Consider the following 20,853-nt stretch of genomic DNA (forward strand, 5'->3'; position numbering starts at 1 on the left):
ACATGAAAATGTTATTTGACTACAGATGATTTATTTCTATTTCAGGAAGAAAAACTAATAATGTTTATATACATATATATGTATGTTTTAAAAATCAATGCAATTTAAAAATAGAGAAACTTAACTCAAAAGTGTATGGCTTTATTGTGTATAACTACAGCCTGTCAAAAATCCCTTTAAAAAGATAACACATAATAAAGTGTTAACACCGTACCCTCCCTCAGGAAGCTTATATTTTAATTCTGAAAATAATTACCTGAATCCTTTTCTTCTGTTATTTCTTAGAAACCTGCTCGATACAGAAGAGCCATAAGTTATGACAGTAAAGAATACTACATGCGACTGGCCTCTGGCAATCCGGCCATTGTCCAGGATGCCATTGTGGAGAGTTCAGAAGGTGAAGCTACACAGCAAGAACCAGAGCATGGCGAGGACACTATTGCTAAGGTCAAAGGTCAGCCTTCCTCTTGGATTTAAGTAAACATGACTTTGGAGCATCTCTTATATTCGAATTTTTATGAAAATAGGAGGTACTACAAAGAGTAGGGCCAACCCTACTATCCCTTTTATAGGGATAAAAGTATCCGTACATATTTTATAATCTCACTCTTCTTAAAAATTGATTTCTATAGGGGCGCCTGGGTGGCTTAGTCGGTTAAGCATCCGACTTTCGCTTAGGTCATGATCTCGCGGTTCGTGGGTTCGAGCCCCGCGTCGGGCTCTGTGCTGACTGCCAGCTCAGAGCCTGGAGCCTGTTTCAGTCTGTGACTCCCTCTCTCTCTGACCCTCCCCTGCTCATGCTGTCTCTCTCTCTCTCCTAGAAATAAATAAAAAAACATTAAAAAAAAATTGATTTCTATATCAGAACTAACGAGACTAGTTCTTCTTTCTTGCCTACAGATAGACAGAACGTGCCTGTTGGCCTGATAGCTTGTTTTTAGTGCATTTAGCAGAACTCTCAGCAACACCTCATATTTTAATTCAAGGCCCTAATAAGCAAATAAATATTTATAAAGTTAAAACAACTACTAAACATGTTATTAGTGCATGTTAGACAGTAGTTAAGAAATTATGGTCTCTCTTCTTATGAGCTAAAACAGATTAGATTATTCCAAATCTATGCTTTATGGATTTAGTAAAACAAACATGAAATGATGAATTGGACATGGACTTTTGATTCTGTATTTTTACATATGTGTACCCCCTTCCCCCTTCCTACAGCTTCTCCATGATCTAGATTAACAAACCCCTCGAAGACACTGGTGAAATATCAAATCATCCTTCTCTGAAGCCTTTTCCAACTCCCCTGTCCACTGAGAGCACTTTGCTCATATCGCTTATAGCAATTTCAGTATTTTTCATCACTTTATGTTTTCTAAATTATAAGTTTCTCAGAGCAAGAGATCATTTTTTTCCTCACCTTATGGCTTTCTGGCATATGCCCAGTACAAAATGGGGATTCAGTCAATACTGAAGAAGTAAATCAGTCCAGTGTTTTAACTCTTTCAAGCCTCTGTTTCATGATAAATTCAAAAGTCTTGCCATGTTCTGTAAACAAAGCCTCAAAATATAAATTAAGAACTTCAAATTAAAAATAAGTTTCAGACCCAATTGATTAAAAATCTGATCATATATGACCATGTTAACAAAACACACCGTAAAACTGCGATCCCTTTCTCTTACTGTTATACTGTTCCTCTTCCCTCATGGTGACTATGACTTCTTAAGCATTTCGTAGTCTAACATTGTCCTAGAATCCTTGAAACTTGTAGTAGTTGAGCAAGGTTTATAATGCTCTAATTTTCTTGACATTGCCCCAGCAAAGTTAGGCAAGTGGCCCCAAAGCTGAATTTACTGAGTATAAGCTAAGGTAAAATTCAGAGTTAGTCAGATGACCCGTGTTTGCATCATTGGCACTTCTCTTTACTTAGCCTCATTTTACTAATCTCCAACTGAGGTAAAACCACAAATTTTGGTGTCCCTTCTATGCTATGCAAGGTATTATGCTAGACATAGAATTGGAGATTTTGATGTATTAAAAATAATGCAACTGTAGGGGCACCTGACTGGCTCAGTGAGTTCAGCATCTGACTCTTGATAGGGGGGTCGTGAGTTCAAGCCTCAAGCTGGGCACAGAACTTACTTAAAAATATATATATATACAAATATAAGCTTTTCCCCTTTGGGAATATTCTTAGCAGGATTTGATCTCTCTTGCTTAGTTATATACTCTTTCTTGTGTGAAAAGAAGGTTCTTTTCAAGGCAAAGTAGAACCTCTGATAACTCATGTTCAAAGGATAAAATTCTAAAAGGCTGACATGCTTTTTCAAAATTCTTAGTGCAATTATCATTGGTAACTGTAACATGACTTTTTGGAAACAACTATAGAATATTAATTAAACATTGGGTTTAGAGTGTATTTTGAGTGCTTCTCATACTTTGGCATCTCATCAGTTGATTTTAATGTCCCCTCCTATGGTTATTAATAAAGTTAATCAAAATGTAGACAAGTAGAATGTTTCCTTAACCTGTAAATCAAGTCACCTGTCCTGTATTTTAAAGAATTGTATTTTTTTTATGACCTGATGATTGATCACCTTGATTCATATATGAATGACCATACTGCTTGTGACATAGGTCTTGAAATAGTCCTCATGGGCCCATCCATGTAGGTGGGATCTCTTATAATCATGTTTATATCTTGCTGCCTTTAATTTTGTTTCTGATAGTGATTGATCATTTGTTTATGATACCCGTCAATGACACCTGTCCATAAGAAACACCATTCTTACCACTTATTTTAAGCTATTTTAATCATCTGACACTTACTTAGCATTTACTATTAAACATGAATGCTAAGCATGAATAAGTCATTAAATCCTCCCAACAGCCCTCTAACACAGACAGTATTTTTGTCCCAGTTTTGTAGATGAGAAAACTGAAGTTCAGAGAAGGCAGATAATTCTCCAGGGTCCCATAACTCTTCCATTTTAGAGCCTATGTCTTTAACCACTGCACTGTGCTCACTCCCTATACCTTCCAGAGTTAACTCAGTTTGGAAATATGTAGGAGAGACTGCCTGAGCCAAACTCCTTCCCAAATGGCCCCTGCAAGGTCACATAGCAATCATGGTTATTATCCCATAGGTCTGGTCAAGCCTCCTCTGAAACGGTCTCGATCCGCACCTGATGGAGGAGATGAGGAGAGCCAGGAGCAGCTACAGGACCAGATTGCTGAGGGTAGCTCTATAGAGGAGGAGGAGAAAACAGACAATGCCACCCTACTGCGCCTGTTGGAGGAAGGAGAAAAGGTACTGTGCTTCTAAAAAGTAAGGATTGTATTTAAGTGACTTGTTTCCATTTTACAAGACTAACTGATAGATATTTATCTGGTGGTAGAAGGTAAAATTTTAGCCTCTAAAATGAAATACAGAATGAATAGTATGCAGCCTTTCGGATCCAGCACTCTACGTTTGTCATTTTCAGGATGTTCTGACCAATCTGAACATACAAAACAGCACAGAGCTTTATCAGATGCAATATTAACAGTTGATACCTAGTTCACTCTGTCTCTGTACCCTTTGTCAGACTGTGCTTCTTACCATAATTCTCTATTAAAACCCATGCACACAACCCCTTCAGTAATCTGGTCTTGTATTTTTTTTTTCCACCTCCATAGTTGTTAACCATCTACAAGCAGCTTCAGTCCATCCGTATCATCATCCCCAGGTTTATATTTAAGCCCTGTTCTCCTTCACTCACAGAAGACCACCTTACTTTCTATTTCTCTCCCGACTGCCCACACCCTGCTGACCTGTTCAGGCTCACTTCACTTACTCTGTGCTTTACTCACTGTGTTTTCTGCCAAGATGCCCCCTCTCCATCACATGCATAATATCTATCCTGGGAGCTCCCATTTGGTACAGTCTCATTTCCTGAGATCTCTTTAATACTCAGATGTAGGAGGCTTTCTTTGATTGTCTTGCCAGCTCAGGCTTGCTTGGATATCCCTCCCCTGTGCCTTTATAGTGCCTTGTATTATATCATTCTGCTTTATCATGTCGTGAATGTTCCTGTGCCTGTCTCTTGCCATAGAAAAGGGGCTCCTTACAGGCAGGCAGTGTTTCTTATGCCAATCCCCATTGCCTTACATGGTCCCAATCACCTAACATATCCAGTAAACTTCTGAAGGAAGGAGTGATTAGTAAGTAAATAAAAGAATAAATAAATAAATGAAAGAATACATGAATTAAACGTGTTGTGAATAATCAGCTTTTTAAAGGACAGTCTTTTTGCCTCTCATATTAGATCTTGGTGTAACCCTTGAAATCTTACGCACTAAGATATAACCAGAACTTAGGGTATGATTTTAAAAATTCTGTTTGAATATATGGCTTAATTAATCTTGAATGAAAATATTTAAAATCATGTAATTATAAAAGTACATGAGGTCTGAAGGAAGAACACAAGAGGCTTCTGGAGTCTTGGGAATGTTCTGTTTCTTAAGCTGGATACTGGCTGCGTTACATTTTTTACATTTTTAGCATTTGAAAATTCATGAAACTATGCACTTACAAAAAACATTTTTGTGTTTGTGTCTTATACAATAGAATGATTTTCAAAATACTGGGTTTTTTTCCTATAACATTCTAAATTTTTATTATTAAAGTAGTTCAGATATGATGAAAACTGACTACATGTACATGTTTTAGAAAATCTGTTTTCTAAGGGTGTCATTTTTTAAACTTAATCTCATTAAGTACAGTTTTTGCTCTAATTGCTTTACGTTTGAATAGCGCACGAAAAGTGTATTCAGACTGACATTTGTTTGACTTGAGTTCACTTGCTGATATTTTTTCCTTGACTCATGTTGAACTGAGTTTAAACAAGTAAGAACTAGATCTTGCCCATTGGAAAGAAAACAATACTTACATTGAGAGATGTAGCAACTCTTTCTGACTGAGGAAAATATACCTTCTGCCAAGTTTGGCTTTTTGCAATGGCAGAGCAGTCTGCTAGACAGGCAGGACCCCAGATGGGGAGCGAATAGGGACAAATGTCGATCTCTGTTCCGGGAGATGTGGAAAAAGACAAAAGTGAGTTGCACAAGAGAAGACAACCAGCGGTTTCTAACACAGTTACATACGTTACCTCAGTAACTCTCACGACAAGCCAGTGTTGATTTGAAATTCACAAATGAAGACAGAGAGACCCAGAGAAATTAAGAAAGTTGGCTAAATCCACAACTAAGTGACAGGCCTAGGGAGTCACTCAGTTTGTCAGGCTCAACAGACCTTTTGCACTCTTGGCTCACAAAGGGCACAATCCTAATCTCCTTACATGTATGCCTCGATTCTCTTTTTTTCCCTGTCAAGTTCATTGTCTCTGTGTCCTTCCTAATCTAACTTGTTCATCCCTCCTAGAACCTAGTACATGTGTCCCTAGCACACAGTGAGTACTCTGTGGAGAGTGGGAGAAGTGCATTGGATGGCTAGGTGTTGGATGTGAGTAAAGTGGTTGTCTCCTTTTATCAAACTCAAGTGTAAATCAGGTTGCAGTTTTAGCTGATTCTTTTCAACACACTTAAACTCAGATTTAAAGGCTTAGCTCGGGGGATACTATAACAGAGTGCATCTTGGTAGAATCCTGTTTGCCCACTAAATCTATATTTTGAAAACATTTTGTTTCAGTTATATCCAAAAAGAAATTATCAGGGCTTTGTTTTGTTTTTTTAACTATGTTAATATTTATGGTCTTCTTTATAGATTCAACACATGTACCGCTGTGCTCGAGTCCAGGGCCTGGATACAAGTGAGGGGCTACTACTTTTTGGTAAAGAACATTTTTATGTGATTGATGGATTTACAATGACGGCAACCAGGGAAATAAGAGATATTGAAACCTTACCTCCAAAGTAAGTAAATGAACGAAGAGACACAATACAGCTATCTTGAGAAAACAATATATATTTACATAGTGCTGTTTTAATCCAAAAATTGTGTTCTAAGAAATGTTATCTTTCAATTTGTGTGCATTTGTTATTAAAAAGCCACAAGGGGAATAGTTATTTCAAGGTAAGAGAACAGTTGCCTTATTTATCAAAATGAAAACTAAAATATATTTTTATGCATTAATAGCACTAGACACCAAATTCTTTGTTTTATTCTGTGTATAAATTTATTTAGGATTTGCAAATTGTCCTTTTTAAATTTTAGTACAAACACATTTGTAGAGGAAATGCGGGTGGCTTCACAGCACTCTAACACATGGAAGAGAGGCCATGTCCTCTGAGCCCTAGAAGCAGCGTGACAGAGCGCAGGCAGAAGAACTGAGTTTGTCGGTCTTCCTTTTCTTCTGCCAGTCCTGTGATGGGATGACAGTGGGTAACAGAAACCCAGAAGACAGACAAAGCCAGAGGAGCACAAAAGGCTTAAGGCTTAGAAAGTCAGCATGTTCTTCTCTTTAACATTTTGAATACCTAACACTGTTGAATGTACACTCAGTCTCTGCGATCCATTCCCAGGAGATGCTTCAGATAATTAACTATCAGCAACAATCAGGGCCACCCACCATCATGGGACCCTTGCTCCATATAAAAATACTAAAAATCCTATTTTGCGGCTATTGCTTTAAAGCATATAATATTAATATTATATATTAAACCATTTTCTTCTACCAAACAGTTGAATTTTTTCTTTTGATTAAAAAAATTAAAACGTTTTCTTCGGTCTCTAAAAGTATGGAGGCCTACACACTGTACCAGCTGTGCCTGTTAGAGAAGTTGGCTCCAATAGTAACATGGGATTTTAAAAATTTATCATCAAAAGGGGTTCTTTGTATGCTGAGTAGTCTATACATTATTCTCTTAAACATACTTTTTTCTTAAATATGTTTAAATATAACTTAAAAATTTATCAGTATTCTGATATATTGTTCCCTGCTCCTATTCACATGTTAAAAATAATATACCCTTTGTTGCACAGTGAATTTATCTCTCGCTGTGTTTTGTTCATCTTTTTTTCTCTTGGCCGCCAAGTATGCATGAGCCAATTATTCCCAGAGGAGCCAGGCAAGGTCCCAGTCAACTCAAGAGAACATGTAGCATTTTTGCATATGAAGATATCAAGGAAGTACATAAAAGGCGGTATCTCCTGCAGGTGGGTTGATTTAATAGTACTGAACATTTTGTCGTGTTCCTTTATTCAGAGGATGTTTTATTAAAAAAAATTTTTTTTTGATGTGTATTTATTTTGAGAGAGAGCACAAGCAGGGGAGGGGCTGAGACAGAGAGAGAGAGAGAGAGAGAGAGAGAGAATCTGAGCCAGTCTCCAGGCACTGAACTGTCAGCACAGAGCCCGATGTGGGACTCAGACTCACAGGCTGTGAGATCATGACTGAGCCGAAGTTGGATGCTTAACAGATTGAGCCACCCAGGCACTCCTATTCAGAGAATACTTAAAAGCTCGAACTTGAAACCTTTATAGGATCCACACTATCCCTTACAGTATTTCCTTAATGATTTTGTGGTAAGCATACTCAATCACATGGGTGTACAACTCTGTATAATACATGGTTGTTTTTTTTAACACAACCTGAAGTTTGAGTGATATCTTTGTTATCAACTCTTTCCCCACAGCATCCAAATCAGCATAAAATTGTCTCTTAATATAAAAATTGCACCTTCACTATAATTTTCCTAATTATCCTTTTAAAATTATTTTACCATTATTCTGTTAGATTTCAGAAACAAAAATAGAACTGAACACATTGGCTCTGTTTATTTTGTAATTTAATCTCCTGGGAATTTATGACTTTTAAAACTGTCCCTTCAGTCCAAAAGTTAATTTCTTTAACAATGTAGATATTCATAGTGGGAAACTTAATATCTAACTTTGTGATTTTTCTTAATGTTTTTCTCTTTGATCATTTCAGCCTATTGCTGTGGAAGTTTTCTCTGGAGATGGACGAAATTACCTCCTTGCTTTTCAGAAAGGAATTAGAAATAAAGTCTATCAAAGGTATTGTTGATTAGGAATACTTTATAATGCTGTCGTGGGAAGAATGGAAGGGAAGCTGTACCAGATAAGCTAGTTTTAGAAGTCTAGGATTTAGAGCGGTAAATTAGCTTCTTTAAAAAAAAAATGTTTCATTTTTGGCAAGCTCTGGAAACATGATTCTTCTAGTTAGCTTTTAAAATGATGGTACTCTGGGGGCGCCTGGGTGGCTTAGTCGGTTAAGCGTCCGACTTTCACTTAGGTCATGATCTCGCGGTTCGAGGGTTTGAGCCCCGCGTCGGGCTCTGTGCTGACAGCCAGCTCAGAGCCTGGAGCCTGTTTCAGTCTGTGACTCCCTCTCTCTCTGACCCTCCCCTGCTGACGCCGTCTCTCTCTCTCCTAGAAATAAATAAAAAATATTTAAAAAAAAAAAAAAAGAAGGTACTCTGTTGTGAAATACTGTTTTATCTTTCTGGTCACTATAGATCTTATCAAAAGCTACTTTACTTATTGAGACTTGTGTCTCTGAATTCAAAAGAATGATGAAATAGTAACTTTAAAAAAAATCATACTTCAGGTTCAAAATAGGCTTCTTTCCTATTTACCACAAAAGAAGACAATGCCGTGCCTTGCTATTGAGAGCAGAGACTGAGCGGCCTAGAAATTATATTCATGTGATCTCATGGTCATGATCTCATGATTTGTGGGATTGAGCCCCCATGAGGCTCTGTGCTGACAGCACGGAGCCTGCTTGGGATTTTGGGATTCTCTCTCTCCCTCTCCTTCTGCTCCCCCCACTCCCGTAAACATACATACATACATACATACATACATACATACATACATGAAATAAACAAACAAATAAATAAATAAAAACTTATGTTGACACTGTAAGCAACTCTGAAAAAGATGTGTAAGGGTCACATAAAGCTGCTCATCTTGTATGTATCTTCATTTCTTTAGTGTTGTCCCTGTTCTGTCATTTGTTTAGCTGTCATCGTTACTGCTGCTGTGTTAATCACTCTTTAGGACTTCATTAAGTTTAGTCAGCTTCTGTGAATCCATGTTACAAGGCTTTTTCTTCCAGTAATATGACAGCATTTTTAAGATCCAAAGTGATAGATTTGCTGTGGCCCTTTGTATTTGGCTTTGTAACAGAGTATTCCAGTTACTGTGTATTCCCTTTGAAAGGGTGGTAGAGGGGTAAACGCAGCAGTCAAGATGTAAATGAATCATCCTTTCTAAGGCTTCTATTAGGTCCTGACCCTGACATGCTGTTTTTAACTTTTCCAGGTTTTTGGCTGTAGTGCCATCGCTAACTGACAGTTCAGAGTCTGTGTCTGGGCAACGACCAAACACAAGTGTCGAGCAGGGGTAAGTTGTTTGCTCCTTGCGTAAGTTTAATGGTGAAATCGGGATGGTTTGCATCTGCACAGTAGTAGTTAATATTTTTAATGAGTGTTTTCCCCTTTTACTGGTTGCACAAAATTTTCTAAATACTGGAAACCAGAAGGAAAAAGAAACAGTGTTCATGATCACTCGTGTCAGACCAGCACTCAAGTTTTGATCCATTTCCGCAAGCCTTGTAAGAATGCGAATAGTCCTATGTGCATAATTGAAGTTTTGCTCTAAACACAGATTTTTATTCTACTTTTCCCATTCTGTGTTGTATGTAACCATTTCCCACTGCATTTAAAAAATTCTTCAGTAGTATTACTTTTGTTTACTATGTATTTATTATATGTACTCTCTCGTTTTTGGATACTTCATCTTTCTCTGGTTTCCTTGTTCTAATAGTGCAACTGTGATTGCTCATTGTTTTTTTGTTTGTTTGTTTGTTTTTTTAGGGTAAAGTCCCCTTAGTTAAAAAAGAGGGAGGTATGAATTTTAAGGCTTTCGGTACAGAAAACCAACTTGTTTTCCGTAAAATTACACATATTGATATTCCATCATTAGTGGATAAGTTTACTTTTCTCATAAATGCTCGCCAGCTTTTTATATTTATCTTTTCATCTTTCCTGGTTTTATAAAATGCTTTCTCAATTTTTAAATGTGCATTTCTTTTATTTTAGTAATCTTGAGCTCTGTAATATGTTTGTTAGCCATTTAAAATCATCATTTGTGAATTATCCATAACTTTGCCTGTTCTTTTTCCTGAATACTTTTTTGTTGGTGGTATTGATAGTGGTTTGATCTTTTATAATTGAGATATAATTGACATATAATTATAGTAGTTTCAGATATACACCATAATACGATATTTGCATAAAGTGAGAAATGATCACTACAAGAAGTCTACTTAACCTTTCCTCTGAGTTCTTATTATCAATTTGTATGGGATTTTTCTATAATAATATATTGCTCCTTTGCTTGTTATATTTGTTGCAGCAAATTGACCAGTTTTCCTCTTGACTTTTTTTTAACACTTAAATTTAAACTTTTGTTTTTATGTGCTCAAACCTACTAGTAGTTCCTTTGTGCTCATTTTAGTTGCTTTTAATCTTAGAAAGTCCTTCTGGATGATATAGCCATTTTAAGAGTCCAGCTGTCCAGCTCCATTTATAGGACTGGTAGTCCTCTATAATCCACTGGAAAAGAAGCAGCGTTTTGGGGCTACAAATGATTGCAACATGAAAGAAAGTGACTTCAGACTTTACTGGGGATTCTGTAATTCATAAATAAAATTTGATTCCAGTCTGTGCATCTAACTATGTTAAATTTGTATGTTTCTCTTTAAGCTGTTGCTTTCCTTCTTTAGCTGTTTAGCAAACACATATGGCAAATATGTGCTATTGTTAACCTCAGATCATGTTCTGTTCTAATCATTGGTGGTGTTACTAAGATAATGGGAAATAAAAAGGCCCGCTTATAGCACATTGAGCCTTTTTTCCTACTTGTAATTAAATTCCCAACACTTTACCTGCTTATTAGATATCTTCAACTTGTTATTTCATTGTTCTCCCTACTTTCTGTGCCAAGTTGGCAGTTCTTAAAGATATTTTAAAAGCCCAAAGGCAAGAAGAAGAAATTCATTTCCAGCTTTAACCTTGTCACTTGTTCCCTTTCTTATAAAGTGAAGGAGTCGACATAGTGCTTTTTCCAGAGAGTTTCTGTACATTCGGTTTGCCTGATAGGAAGAACTTATCTAGAAGTGGAAGGTGTTAGCTGTACTGTTCAACTGGACATGTTTAAGAACTAGGGTTGACAAATCCATTAATTTCCAATGAAATACATAGTTAAGTGCTTTCCTTCCAGTTCAGTGTGTAACTCACGATCTTCAAATCATTCATTATTATTGTAAAACTGTTAAACCTTAAAAAGGGTTTTACAGCATTCTAGGAAAGTCTGATATCCAAGAAAGTTCATAATTTTAAAGGACCTGAATAGCAAAAACTTTCCTGTCATAAAATATTCACCATTTTATTCACTCTTCAACATCTTTTAGGAAATGTGCCACGCACCTAGTATGTACAATATATCGTATACTATTTCAGTTATTCCAAGTTAATGTCCTTAAATTTGTTTATATAGGGATTATTGTAAAAAGGTAGACCATTGGACTAGATCAGTGTTTTTCAAACTTTTGCCATAACCTTAGTAAAAAATATACTTTACATTGCATCCCAGGACTGACAAACTGAGTTACAAATACTAAAACAAAATTGACTTCAAACACTTTCCCTTACTACATGTGATATCTTTCAGTATTCTGTTTTCTTCAGTTTGATTCCATGTTATTTCATATTTCAAAATGTTGATTACAGGGGTGCCTGGGTGGCTCAGTCAGTTAAGCATCCGACTTTGGCTCAGATCATGATCTCACAGTTTGAGAGTTTGATCCCCACATCGGGCTCTGGGCTAACAGCTCAGAGCCTGGCGTCTGCTTTGGATTCTGTCTCTCCTTCTCTCTCTGCTCTTCCCCTGCTCATGCCCTGTGTCTCTCTGTCTCTCAAAAATAAATAAATGTTAAAAAAGAAAATGCAAATATTGATTACAATCCACTTAGCTGATTTCGTGGCCCATTAATAATAGGTCTTCCATAGTTTGAAAAATTCCCGGACTAGTTAAAGTTTTCAACTTTATTATTACTCAGATTTAAAATGATATGGCCTACAATTTAATTATTTCTTGCTTTTAGATCTGGGTTGCTTAGCACCTTGGTTGGAGAGAAGTCTGTGACTCAAAGATGGGAGGTAGGCTTAATGAAAATATAAGCTTTGTTTATAATTTATAGTTAGATGGTATAAGTCATACAATTAAAAGCACTTCAGTAATCCATAAAATAGATACATAAAATGTATTTTGTTCTTTGTCCTTGCTAGGAAAAACAAATGTTATAAAAATCTGTTAAGAAGGAAGCTGTGTTTTGCCTTGTTTTACATATAAAAATTTTTTTAAGTAAACATAATGGACATAATTGTCCTAAAATGAGTCTTTATTTATCTTTCCCAAGAGAGGTGAAATCAGCAACTTCCAGTATTTGATGCACTTGAACACTTTGGCTGGCAGATCCTATAATGATCTCATGCAGTATCCTGTCTTCCCTTGGATCCTTGCAGATTACGACTCAGAGGTAAATCTCAAATCATTTTGTGTAAATGGAGCACGTTTTCAAGAGTAAAAGATACTTTAGTTGCTCACATGGTTTACTTGCTTTATAATTTAAAGTTCTCAACAGGCACTTTTTTCAAGAAGATGAGAAGAGCTTTAGCTTGGAGTTGTACACAAAGTTTAGGTCATTGACGAACTTCTTAGATACTAATTTGTAATATTGGTTTGGTTTTCCTGGAGTGCTAGTTAATTTGTATCCACTGGTTGGTGTCCCTCTGTCCTCTATACTGCAGCCAGTTTCAGAAACAGTAATTTAATTGGGTCATCACTCTGTTTAAAATTACTCTGTGAATGATCGTCACAGTTGAGAGAGAATTTGAAAACCTCAGTACAGCACCATTGACAAAGTAGCTTCTACATGTATATCCTTTGTATTTCCCTTGAGCACAAAGACGATTGTAAATATCTCTCCGTTCCCAACTGCTAGAACAGTGCTTGGTACTCCGCATACAATTTAATGTGTGCTGAATTAACCAAAAAAATATTTTGATGTTGCATATCCATTTTGAGAGGACAAATGTACTAACTTGACTTATATTCATGATTGTGGATTCACTTCTCCTGCCCTTACCTTTAAAGTACAAGTTTGGCAAAATGGGTTGGTCATGACACCCTTTAAAAGGACATAAATTGGGGTGCCTGGATGGCTCAGTCGGTTAAGCGTCCAACTTTGGCTCAGGTCATGATCTCACAGTTCGTGGGTTTGAGCCCAGCTTTGGGCTCTGTTCTGACATCTCAGAGCCTGGAGCCTGTTTCAGATTCTGTGTTTCCCTCTCTCTCTGCCCCTCCCCTGCTCACTCTGTCTGTCTGTCTGTCTGTCTGTCTGTCTGTCTCTCTCTTTCTCAGAAATAAATAAATCATTAAGAAAAAAAATTTATTTTTTTTTAATTTTTTTTAATGTTTTATTTATTTCTAGGAGAGAGAGGAAGACAGCGTGAGCAGGGGAGGGTCAGAGAGAGAGGGAGTCACAGACTGAAACAGTCTCCAGGCTCTGAGCTGGCAGTCAGCACAGAGCCCGACGCAGGGCTCGAACCCACGAACCACGAGATCATGACCTAAGCGAAAGTCGGATGCTTAACCGACTAAGCCACCCAGGCGCCCCGAAAAAAAATTATTTTTAAAGGACAGTACATAAATTAAATATTCCCCTGGGACATATTTTACTTTTTTATTTTTAAAACCCTCAGGTAGTAAATTTTGGTTCCCTTCTATGAATCAGGTCAGTTAGAAATGAGCTTTCAAAACAATCGGTAGTAGAAAGATCCCATCTTATTTGAAAGTCACATGGTCTGGTGTTCAGAGAGAGGGACATCACACCAGGCCATGGTGTGAGTTCTGAGTGCTCTAGTTTATTTCACTTCCTGATTACCTCTAAGACTTTGGGGTGAAATGGAGGAGGAAAGGGAGAGAAGAGAAAGGATATTTGGTGCTTTAGTTATGTGGGTGATGGAGAATAAATGTGAATCAGGGCTTTTTTGCTGAGTCTCCTGCTATATGCTTGCCAAGACAGGAAGGATATTCCCTTACTCCTCCTCTCCAGACCTGGGTCCTGAGTGCTTCCTCTGTGAACACTTAATTTAGAAAGTAGTTGTCTTCAAACTGAACCAGATAATAAACTGCCATGTGCCTGTCAGTAAAGCGTGGATAACCAGTAGGTACACAGCATTATTTTGAAGCCCCATTCTGCCAGTGTGACCATAAACATAAATCATCATTGTCCACTATAGCCACCATATCTACGTTGTTAACGACAAAAGGTGTAGAGTAATGTGGAATTGGATTTTGTTTTGTATTTTAGGAGGTAGACCTTACTAATCCCAAGACCTTTAGAAACCTGGCTAAGCCAATGGGCGCACAGACAGATGAACGATTAGCTCAATATAAGAAGCGATATAAAGACTGGGAAGACCCTAATGGTACGTAACTTTTCTTGTCATTGGACTTTGCACCTCAGTTTCAAAAGTAAGCCATTATTTAATGATCTGACATCCTTGTATCTTTCCCCAAATTGCTTATATATCATCATATCTATATATGTTATATATGCACACATATATACAGCTGTCAGATCTTGCATGCCAATGATGGCCATGCTTAAGAAGGCACATGTTAGGTAGCTTATCAGGTACTGGCCAAAAACTAACTATGTCTGCCTTGTGAAGGGCAATGATTTTCCATCAGATCATCTGCTTTTATCTCTGATCATATTTAAGCCAGAAACTACAGTTTCCTTTATTACACTCTCTTTTAACTCATTGATGCACTTTTTGGAACACTTTTGCTTTAGAAATAGTGGTAATAATAATTGGTTACCTCCTGAAACACTGTACTTCTTATTTATTATGTTCAGTTTTTATCATGTGTCTCCCTCAAATTGGTGCAACAAACAAGGAAAGAAAACACTAAGCCTAACAGTATTCCATGCATGGACCTTTTATTCCCTGCTAAGGAGAGTATGTACTAACAATTGCACAATATTCATAGACAGCAATTTAGAGAAATAAATCATTGCAAAGCCAGAGCCTCATGAAAAGTAGGTATAGGTCAAAATCCTGCTTTAGTGGAAGATAGTTTGCTTTGAAGGTTTATCTGTTACAGTAAGCCTCAAAACGTGAATTGCCAAATGTGCCAAGTTTGTGGGGAAAGGCACTGAATTCTACTTAGTTTGGATGCATTGCTGCCAGGCATGGAAGTGAGGCATAGTAGTGCCATAAAGTTCCCACACTACGAACGCCATACCAGCGGTGTGTGGTGTCATGGCTCTCACATGTGTGTTACATTTCCAAGCCTATTAACACCAATTTTACGTCTCCTATTTACTCTTGTTTTCAATTCTGCTTTAATTCTTTTGGACAGGAGAAACCCCCGCTTACCACTATGGAACACACTATTCATCTGCAATGATTGTGGCTTCGTACCTCGTAAGAATGGAGCCTTTCACTCAGATATTCTTAAGGCTTCAGGTAAAACTCTACATTTAGTATTTTTCTATTTCATTCAAGCCTTCTCTCTTTTTAAAATTGTGGCACTCTTTTTAAATGTTGTTCTTTTGTCTTACAAGATGCCCTATGACATTTTAGTCACAAAAAGTCAAACACAATTCAAGTGGAATTTCATTGGATCAGAATTGATGAGTTAATTGGAATTTGTTTATAGTAAACAAGTGCCAGGGTCCTTTAGTCAAAGAAGCAAGTACCATATACTTTCCAGACAGGTGTATGAAATTCAGTCTTGACTAGTTGAATTTGACAAACATTTAAAAAAAAAAAAAGTAGTACAGTCTAGCTCATTTGCTCTCTTCTTTATTCTAATTGCTTGTCTCCACATTCCCTTTCATTTATTGAGCAAATATTTGTTGAATACCTACTATGTACCAGGCACTGTTCTAAGTACATGGAAGATATCAATGAGTAAAGACCAAAGCCCTACTTTGTAGAGCGTATATATTTTAGTTGAGGAAGGCAGATAAGAATAATAAATAAATAAATTGTAAAGTGTTTTAGAATATGATAAATGCTCTCAAAAAAATACAGATCAGAGAAAGGGGGATGGGAAGCACAGGAGTAGAAGGTAGGGGTGGGCACAATGCAGTTTTAAATACAGTGGTTAGGGTAGGTAGGTCCCCTTTGAAAGGCAGCATGTGAACAAAAACTTGAAGGGCATGACGCAGTTACTCATGCATATATCTGGCGAAAGACTGTTCCAGGTAGAAGGAAGAGCCCATGATAGGGCCCCACGTCAGGCATGTGCCTGAGATGTTTTAGGATCAGCAGGAAAGCCAGTGTTTGAAGCAGAGTAAGTGGAGGAGAAAGTCATAGAAGATGACATCAGAGAAGTGGCAGGCCTTGGTGGCATCGTATGGACTTTGGCATTTTCCTGCGGTGAGCTTCATCAGAAAGATACACAGTGTTCACTTAAAACACAGCCATGGGGGGCACCTGGGTGGCTCAGTCGGTTAACCGTCTGACTTCGGCTCAGGTCATGATTTCACAGCTCATGAGTTCAGCCCCGCGTCGGGCTCTGTGCTGACAACCTGGCGACTGGAGCCTGTTTTGGATTCTGTCTCCTCTCTCAGCCCCTCCTTCAAGCGTGCTCTGTCTCTCAGTCTCTCAAAAATAAGTAAATGTTAAAAATATTTTTTTAATTAAAAGAAAACAGCAATAGGGAGTTTGACTGAGGAAGGGGATGGTATATCTTTGAGACTGTGTTAGCAAAAGAAATCCTTTTCTATTTGAATTCATTATATCTATAACTTTTTGATCACCTCCTTCGTTTTTCAAGTAATTCTTGGCAGTGTGAGAACTTGAATGTCATGTTAATTTATAAAATTAGTCATACATATATAGATGGCTATACATGGCTACATTAGAATCTCTTTTTTTAGGAGAGCATCATCAAACAGTGGAAGAATTCATATTTCCTTACACTCTTGCCCTCTCACCAAAAAGTAATTTCTTAATGATTTTTCAAAGTCGTCTTATTTGGATTTCACGTTGATTACAAAATACATACTTTAAGTACTCTTTGTAAAGAATAGCCCCAAAAGAATTAGATTAATTTTCTTTTTGTGATGATTTAAAATTTTATGTTTTTGGCGTAGGATGATGGGAAATTGAATTGTCCCCAGATGTTTTTATTTGAGTTTTTTCAAGCCCCTGAGCTTGACAGAAGCTGTGAGATGGGGGTTGTTCTCTAACAGAGAGGTGCCTTCTCATTCTGCCACAGGGAGGCCACTTTGACCTGGCTGACCGAATGTTCCACAGTGTACGTGAGGCCTGGTATTCAGCATCAAAGCACAACATGGCAGATGTAAAAGAACTTATCCCAGAATTTTTTTACTTACCAGAATTCCTGTTCAATTCCAACAACTTTGATCTAGGTACGTACGGCTATGACACTGTCTTAGGCACTTTAATCAGTAGAAATGTCACTTTCCTGAGTATTGTCTACAGTAAACACTGACAAGGAAAGACTTCCTTGTGGTTTCAGCAGCTGTTATTTACTATAATCGGGTGTGTGGGAGTAAATCTAAAACGAAAAATAGAGATCTGTTCAAAATAGCTGTTTCAAATGCAGAGTATTAGGAAAATTTAGAAATTGACCAGATTACATCCAATGGTCAGAATATTGTTGTTTCAATAAAAACCAAAGATGAGATAAAAATTTATTTGAAAATTATGATTGAGGGGTGCCTGGGTGGCTCAGTTGGTTAAGTGTCCAACTCTTCATTTCGGCTCAGGTCATGATCTCGCAGTTTGTAGGATTGAGCCCCACACTGGGCTCGGCACTGACAGTACTGAGCCTGCTTAGGATTCTCTCTCCCTGTCTCTGCTCTCTCTCTTTCTCTCTCTCTCTCAAAATAAATAAACTTTTAAAAAATGAAAGTTATTATGATTGAAATTAATAGCCAAAAATAATACACTCAAATTTTCATGTATTGTTTTTTCCCCATGTATTGTTTTAATCTTTTCAGTTTGCATACTAATATGTTTTAAAATTAGAATTTTGGAACATTCCTCTTCTTTATCCTGTTTGGGTAGTATTTTCTAGAAACACATAGACAAACCGACATTTATAAAAAGGAGAGAAGTTTCATCAGTACTCTGTTCTCTTTATATTATCCAGCAATTTCAGGAAGTAAATTTGATTTGGCTATAGTTTGCTGATCTAGGTTTCTGAGTATTTCTTTTAAAACATATTCCATTGTTTCCATTTTAGCATATTCCTGCCAGATATTGTTCTGTTTTCATATATTTTTCATACCTTGTATCCTATCATATGTAAGAGTTCAACATATAAATCGTTACTGTACTACCTCAACAAGTTTCAGAGGTTCAGAGAAATGTTCATATCTGATACATCTGAGAAATTTTTCTTTTTAAAAATTGTTTTTTAATTATATTTAATTGTCCATCAGCAATTCTAACCTTGTGAAGTTAGAGCTCCAGGTCTAATGGGGAAGATAATGAGACTCTCTCAATAGCCGCAGCAGAAGACCTGAAAGTGGTTCTCCTTACCTCTGATTGAGACTGGAGCTCAGCTTTAAGCAGCTAAAGATACCAAGTTCTGGCCCTTAGAGTTGGAGTGAGTGATGGCTCCTTAAAGGAATAGAACAGATGGTGAGCAGGGAAAAACAACAAATGCATACACAGCATTTGAGTACGGACGTACATTAGTGTTTTGCTGTGTTCACTTACAATTCACCTTTGGGGAATGCTACTCTCCTCCCTGGGGACACCACTTTCAAAGAAAAAAATACAGAGAGGTATACAAAGAAAGAGATAGCCCCAATCTTCCAGAAACACTGGATCAGTTAATGTGTTGAAAAATGTTTTAGCCCAGACCACTTGCAAATCCAACTTAAATGGTCCACTTTTAAATAAGCAAATTAAAAAAGTCCTTTGTCTTTGTCATGCTCACCTTCATAATAAATCCTTTTTCCTCCATGAAATCACACACTTAAAAAACATTATTAGCATATAAGAACTAAAGCCATAAAACTCTTAGAAGAAAACATAGGGTTAAATCTTCATCATTGTATTTGCTGATGGATTCTTAGATAGGATATCAAAAGCATAAGCATCAAGGCACTTGGGTGGCTCAGTCAGGTAAGTCTCCAACTCTTGATTTTGGCTCAGGTCACGATCTTGCAGTCCGTGGGATCACACCTCATGCCTGGAATTCTCTCTTTTCCTTTCTCTGTGCCCCTCCCCTGCTCACACGCATGTGTGTGTGCACATGCATATGCACTCTTTGTCAAAATAAATAAACTTTAAAAAAGAGAAAGGACAAGCATCTTCAACAAAAAAAAGATGACTTGGACTTCATCAAAACATAGAACTTCTGTATCCAAGGGCATTATGGAGAAGATGACAAGAAAACCTACAGAATAGGAGAAAGTATTTGCAAATGACATATCTCATAAGGGTCTAGTATACAGAATATAAAGAACTCTTACAGCTCAACAGCAAAAAGATAACCCACTTAAAAAATGGACAAAGGACCTGAGACATTTCTCCAAAGAAGGTACACAAATGGCCAATAAGTGCATGAAAAAATCCTCAACATTATTAGTCATTAGGGAAATGCAAATCAAAATCACAGTGAGGTGCCACTTCACATGCACTGAGATGGCTGTGATGGAAAAACCCACACAGAAAATTGCAAGATGCAGTGAGGGTGTGGAGAAAGTAGAACGAAGTTCATATATTGCTAGTGGGAATATAAAATGGTTCAGTTGCTGTGGAAAATGGTATGGTCGTTTCTCAAAAATTAAAAATAGGATCACATATGACCCAGCAATTCCATTCTGAGATCCATGTCTAAAAACTGAAACATATATACATACCTGTCCATAGCAGCATTACGCACATTAGCCAAGTAGTAGAAACTGGCCACATGCCTTTCAATGAGTAAACAAACTGTGGAATATACATACACTGGAATGTTACTCAGCCATGAAAAAGTATGAATTACTGAGGCATGCTGCAATGTGGATGCACCTCAAAAGCATTATGCTAAGTGAAAGAAGCCAGACACAAAAGATCACATTATATATGATTCCATTTATATGAAACATCCGAAATAGCTAATTCTACAGACACAGAATACAGATTGGTGGTTCCCCAGGGACAGGAGGGCAGGAGGAATGGAGGGTAGCTGCTTAATGGGTGCCAGGTTTCCCTGTTGGGTGATGAAAATGTTTTAGGGCTCAGTAGGGTTGGTTGGCTGCACCACATTCTGAATGTACTAAATTCCTCTGAATTTTTCACTTTAAAATCACTAAGTTTATGTTAGGTAAATTTCACTTCAATTAAAAACACAGAACAAAACAAAACAGTTTGGCCTCTACCCAGAAAACAAAGTGAATGATGTAAAAGAAAGAGCACTTGGGTTTTTGCCCTGGTTCTGGGATGAGTAGCATCACCCCACCCCTTCCCCCGGTCTTCTTCTCTTTATACCATCAGATACAGGTGTGCGTGGCGAGCTGCAGGGTACCAGAGTCAGACCAAGAGTGTGCTACAGAATGTTCTCTTTAAACGTTAAAATTGCAGATAGAGCTGGGGAAATAAAATTATATCACATTAGGGATTATAAGCATATTTTTTTTGAAAAGTATATTATATGTCAAGTCTGGGAATTAATTACTTCTTTTCAAAAATTGAGTCTGGGTGGTATTTCAAGAAGAGTGGACTGCAGGTGTGAATGAGGGAGAGGGATGATAATCACCTGATTGATTTTTTTTTTT

General features: G+C 37.3%; 1 protein-coding gene across 5 annotated transcripts in view; it reads left to right on the top strand.

The window, feature by feature from the left end:
- Positions 1-20,853, top strand: part of WDFY3 (WD repeat and FYVE domain containing 3) — a 229,970-nt gene that overhangs the window by 187,112 nt on the left and 22,005 nt on the right. For all 5 annotated transcript variants that reach the window (XM_077765173.1, XM_077765175.1, XM_077765174.1 and 2 more), the window contains 11 exons: positions 286-454; positions 3,148-3,311; positions 5,766-5,914; positions 7,037-7,157; positions 7,933-8,018; positions 9,288-9,368; positions 12,133-12,187; positions 12,448-12,567; positions 14,404-14,521; positions 15,462-15,568; positions 17,331-17,484. In XM_077765173.1, coding sequence (XP_077621299.1) covers positions 286-454; positions 3,148-3,311; positions 5,766-5,914; positions 7,037-7,157; positions 7,933-8,018; positions 9,288-9,368; positions 12,133-12,187; positions 12,448-12,567; positions 14,404-14,521; positions 15,462-15,568; positions 17,331-17,484 — 1,324 coding nt within the window. The remainder of the gene's footprint in view (positions 1-285; positions 455-3,147; positions 3,312-5,765; positions 5,915-7,036; positions 7,158-7,932; positions 8,019-9,287; positions 9,369-12,132; positions 12,188-12,447; positions 12,568-14,403; positions 14,522-15,461; positions 15,569-17,330; positions 17,485-20,853) is intronic.

The sequence above is a fragment of the Crocuta crocuta genome, unplaced genomic scaffold, assembly GCF_008692635.1.
Source record: "Crocuta crocuta isolate KB4526 unplaced genomic scaffold, BGI_CrCroc_1.0 scaffold134, whole genome shotgun sequence".
NCBI classification, from domain to species: domain Eukaryota; kingdom Metazoa; phylum Chordata; class Mammalia; order Carnivora; family Hyaenidae; genus Crocuta; species Crocuta crocuta.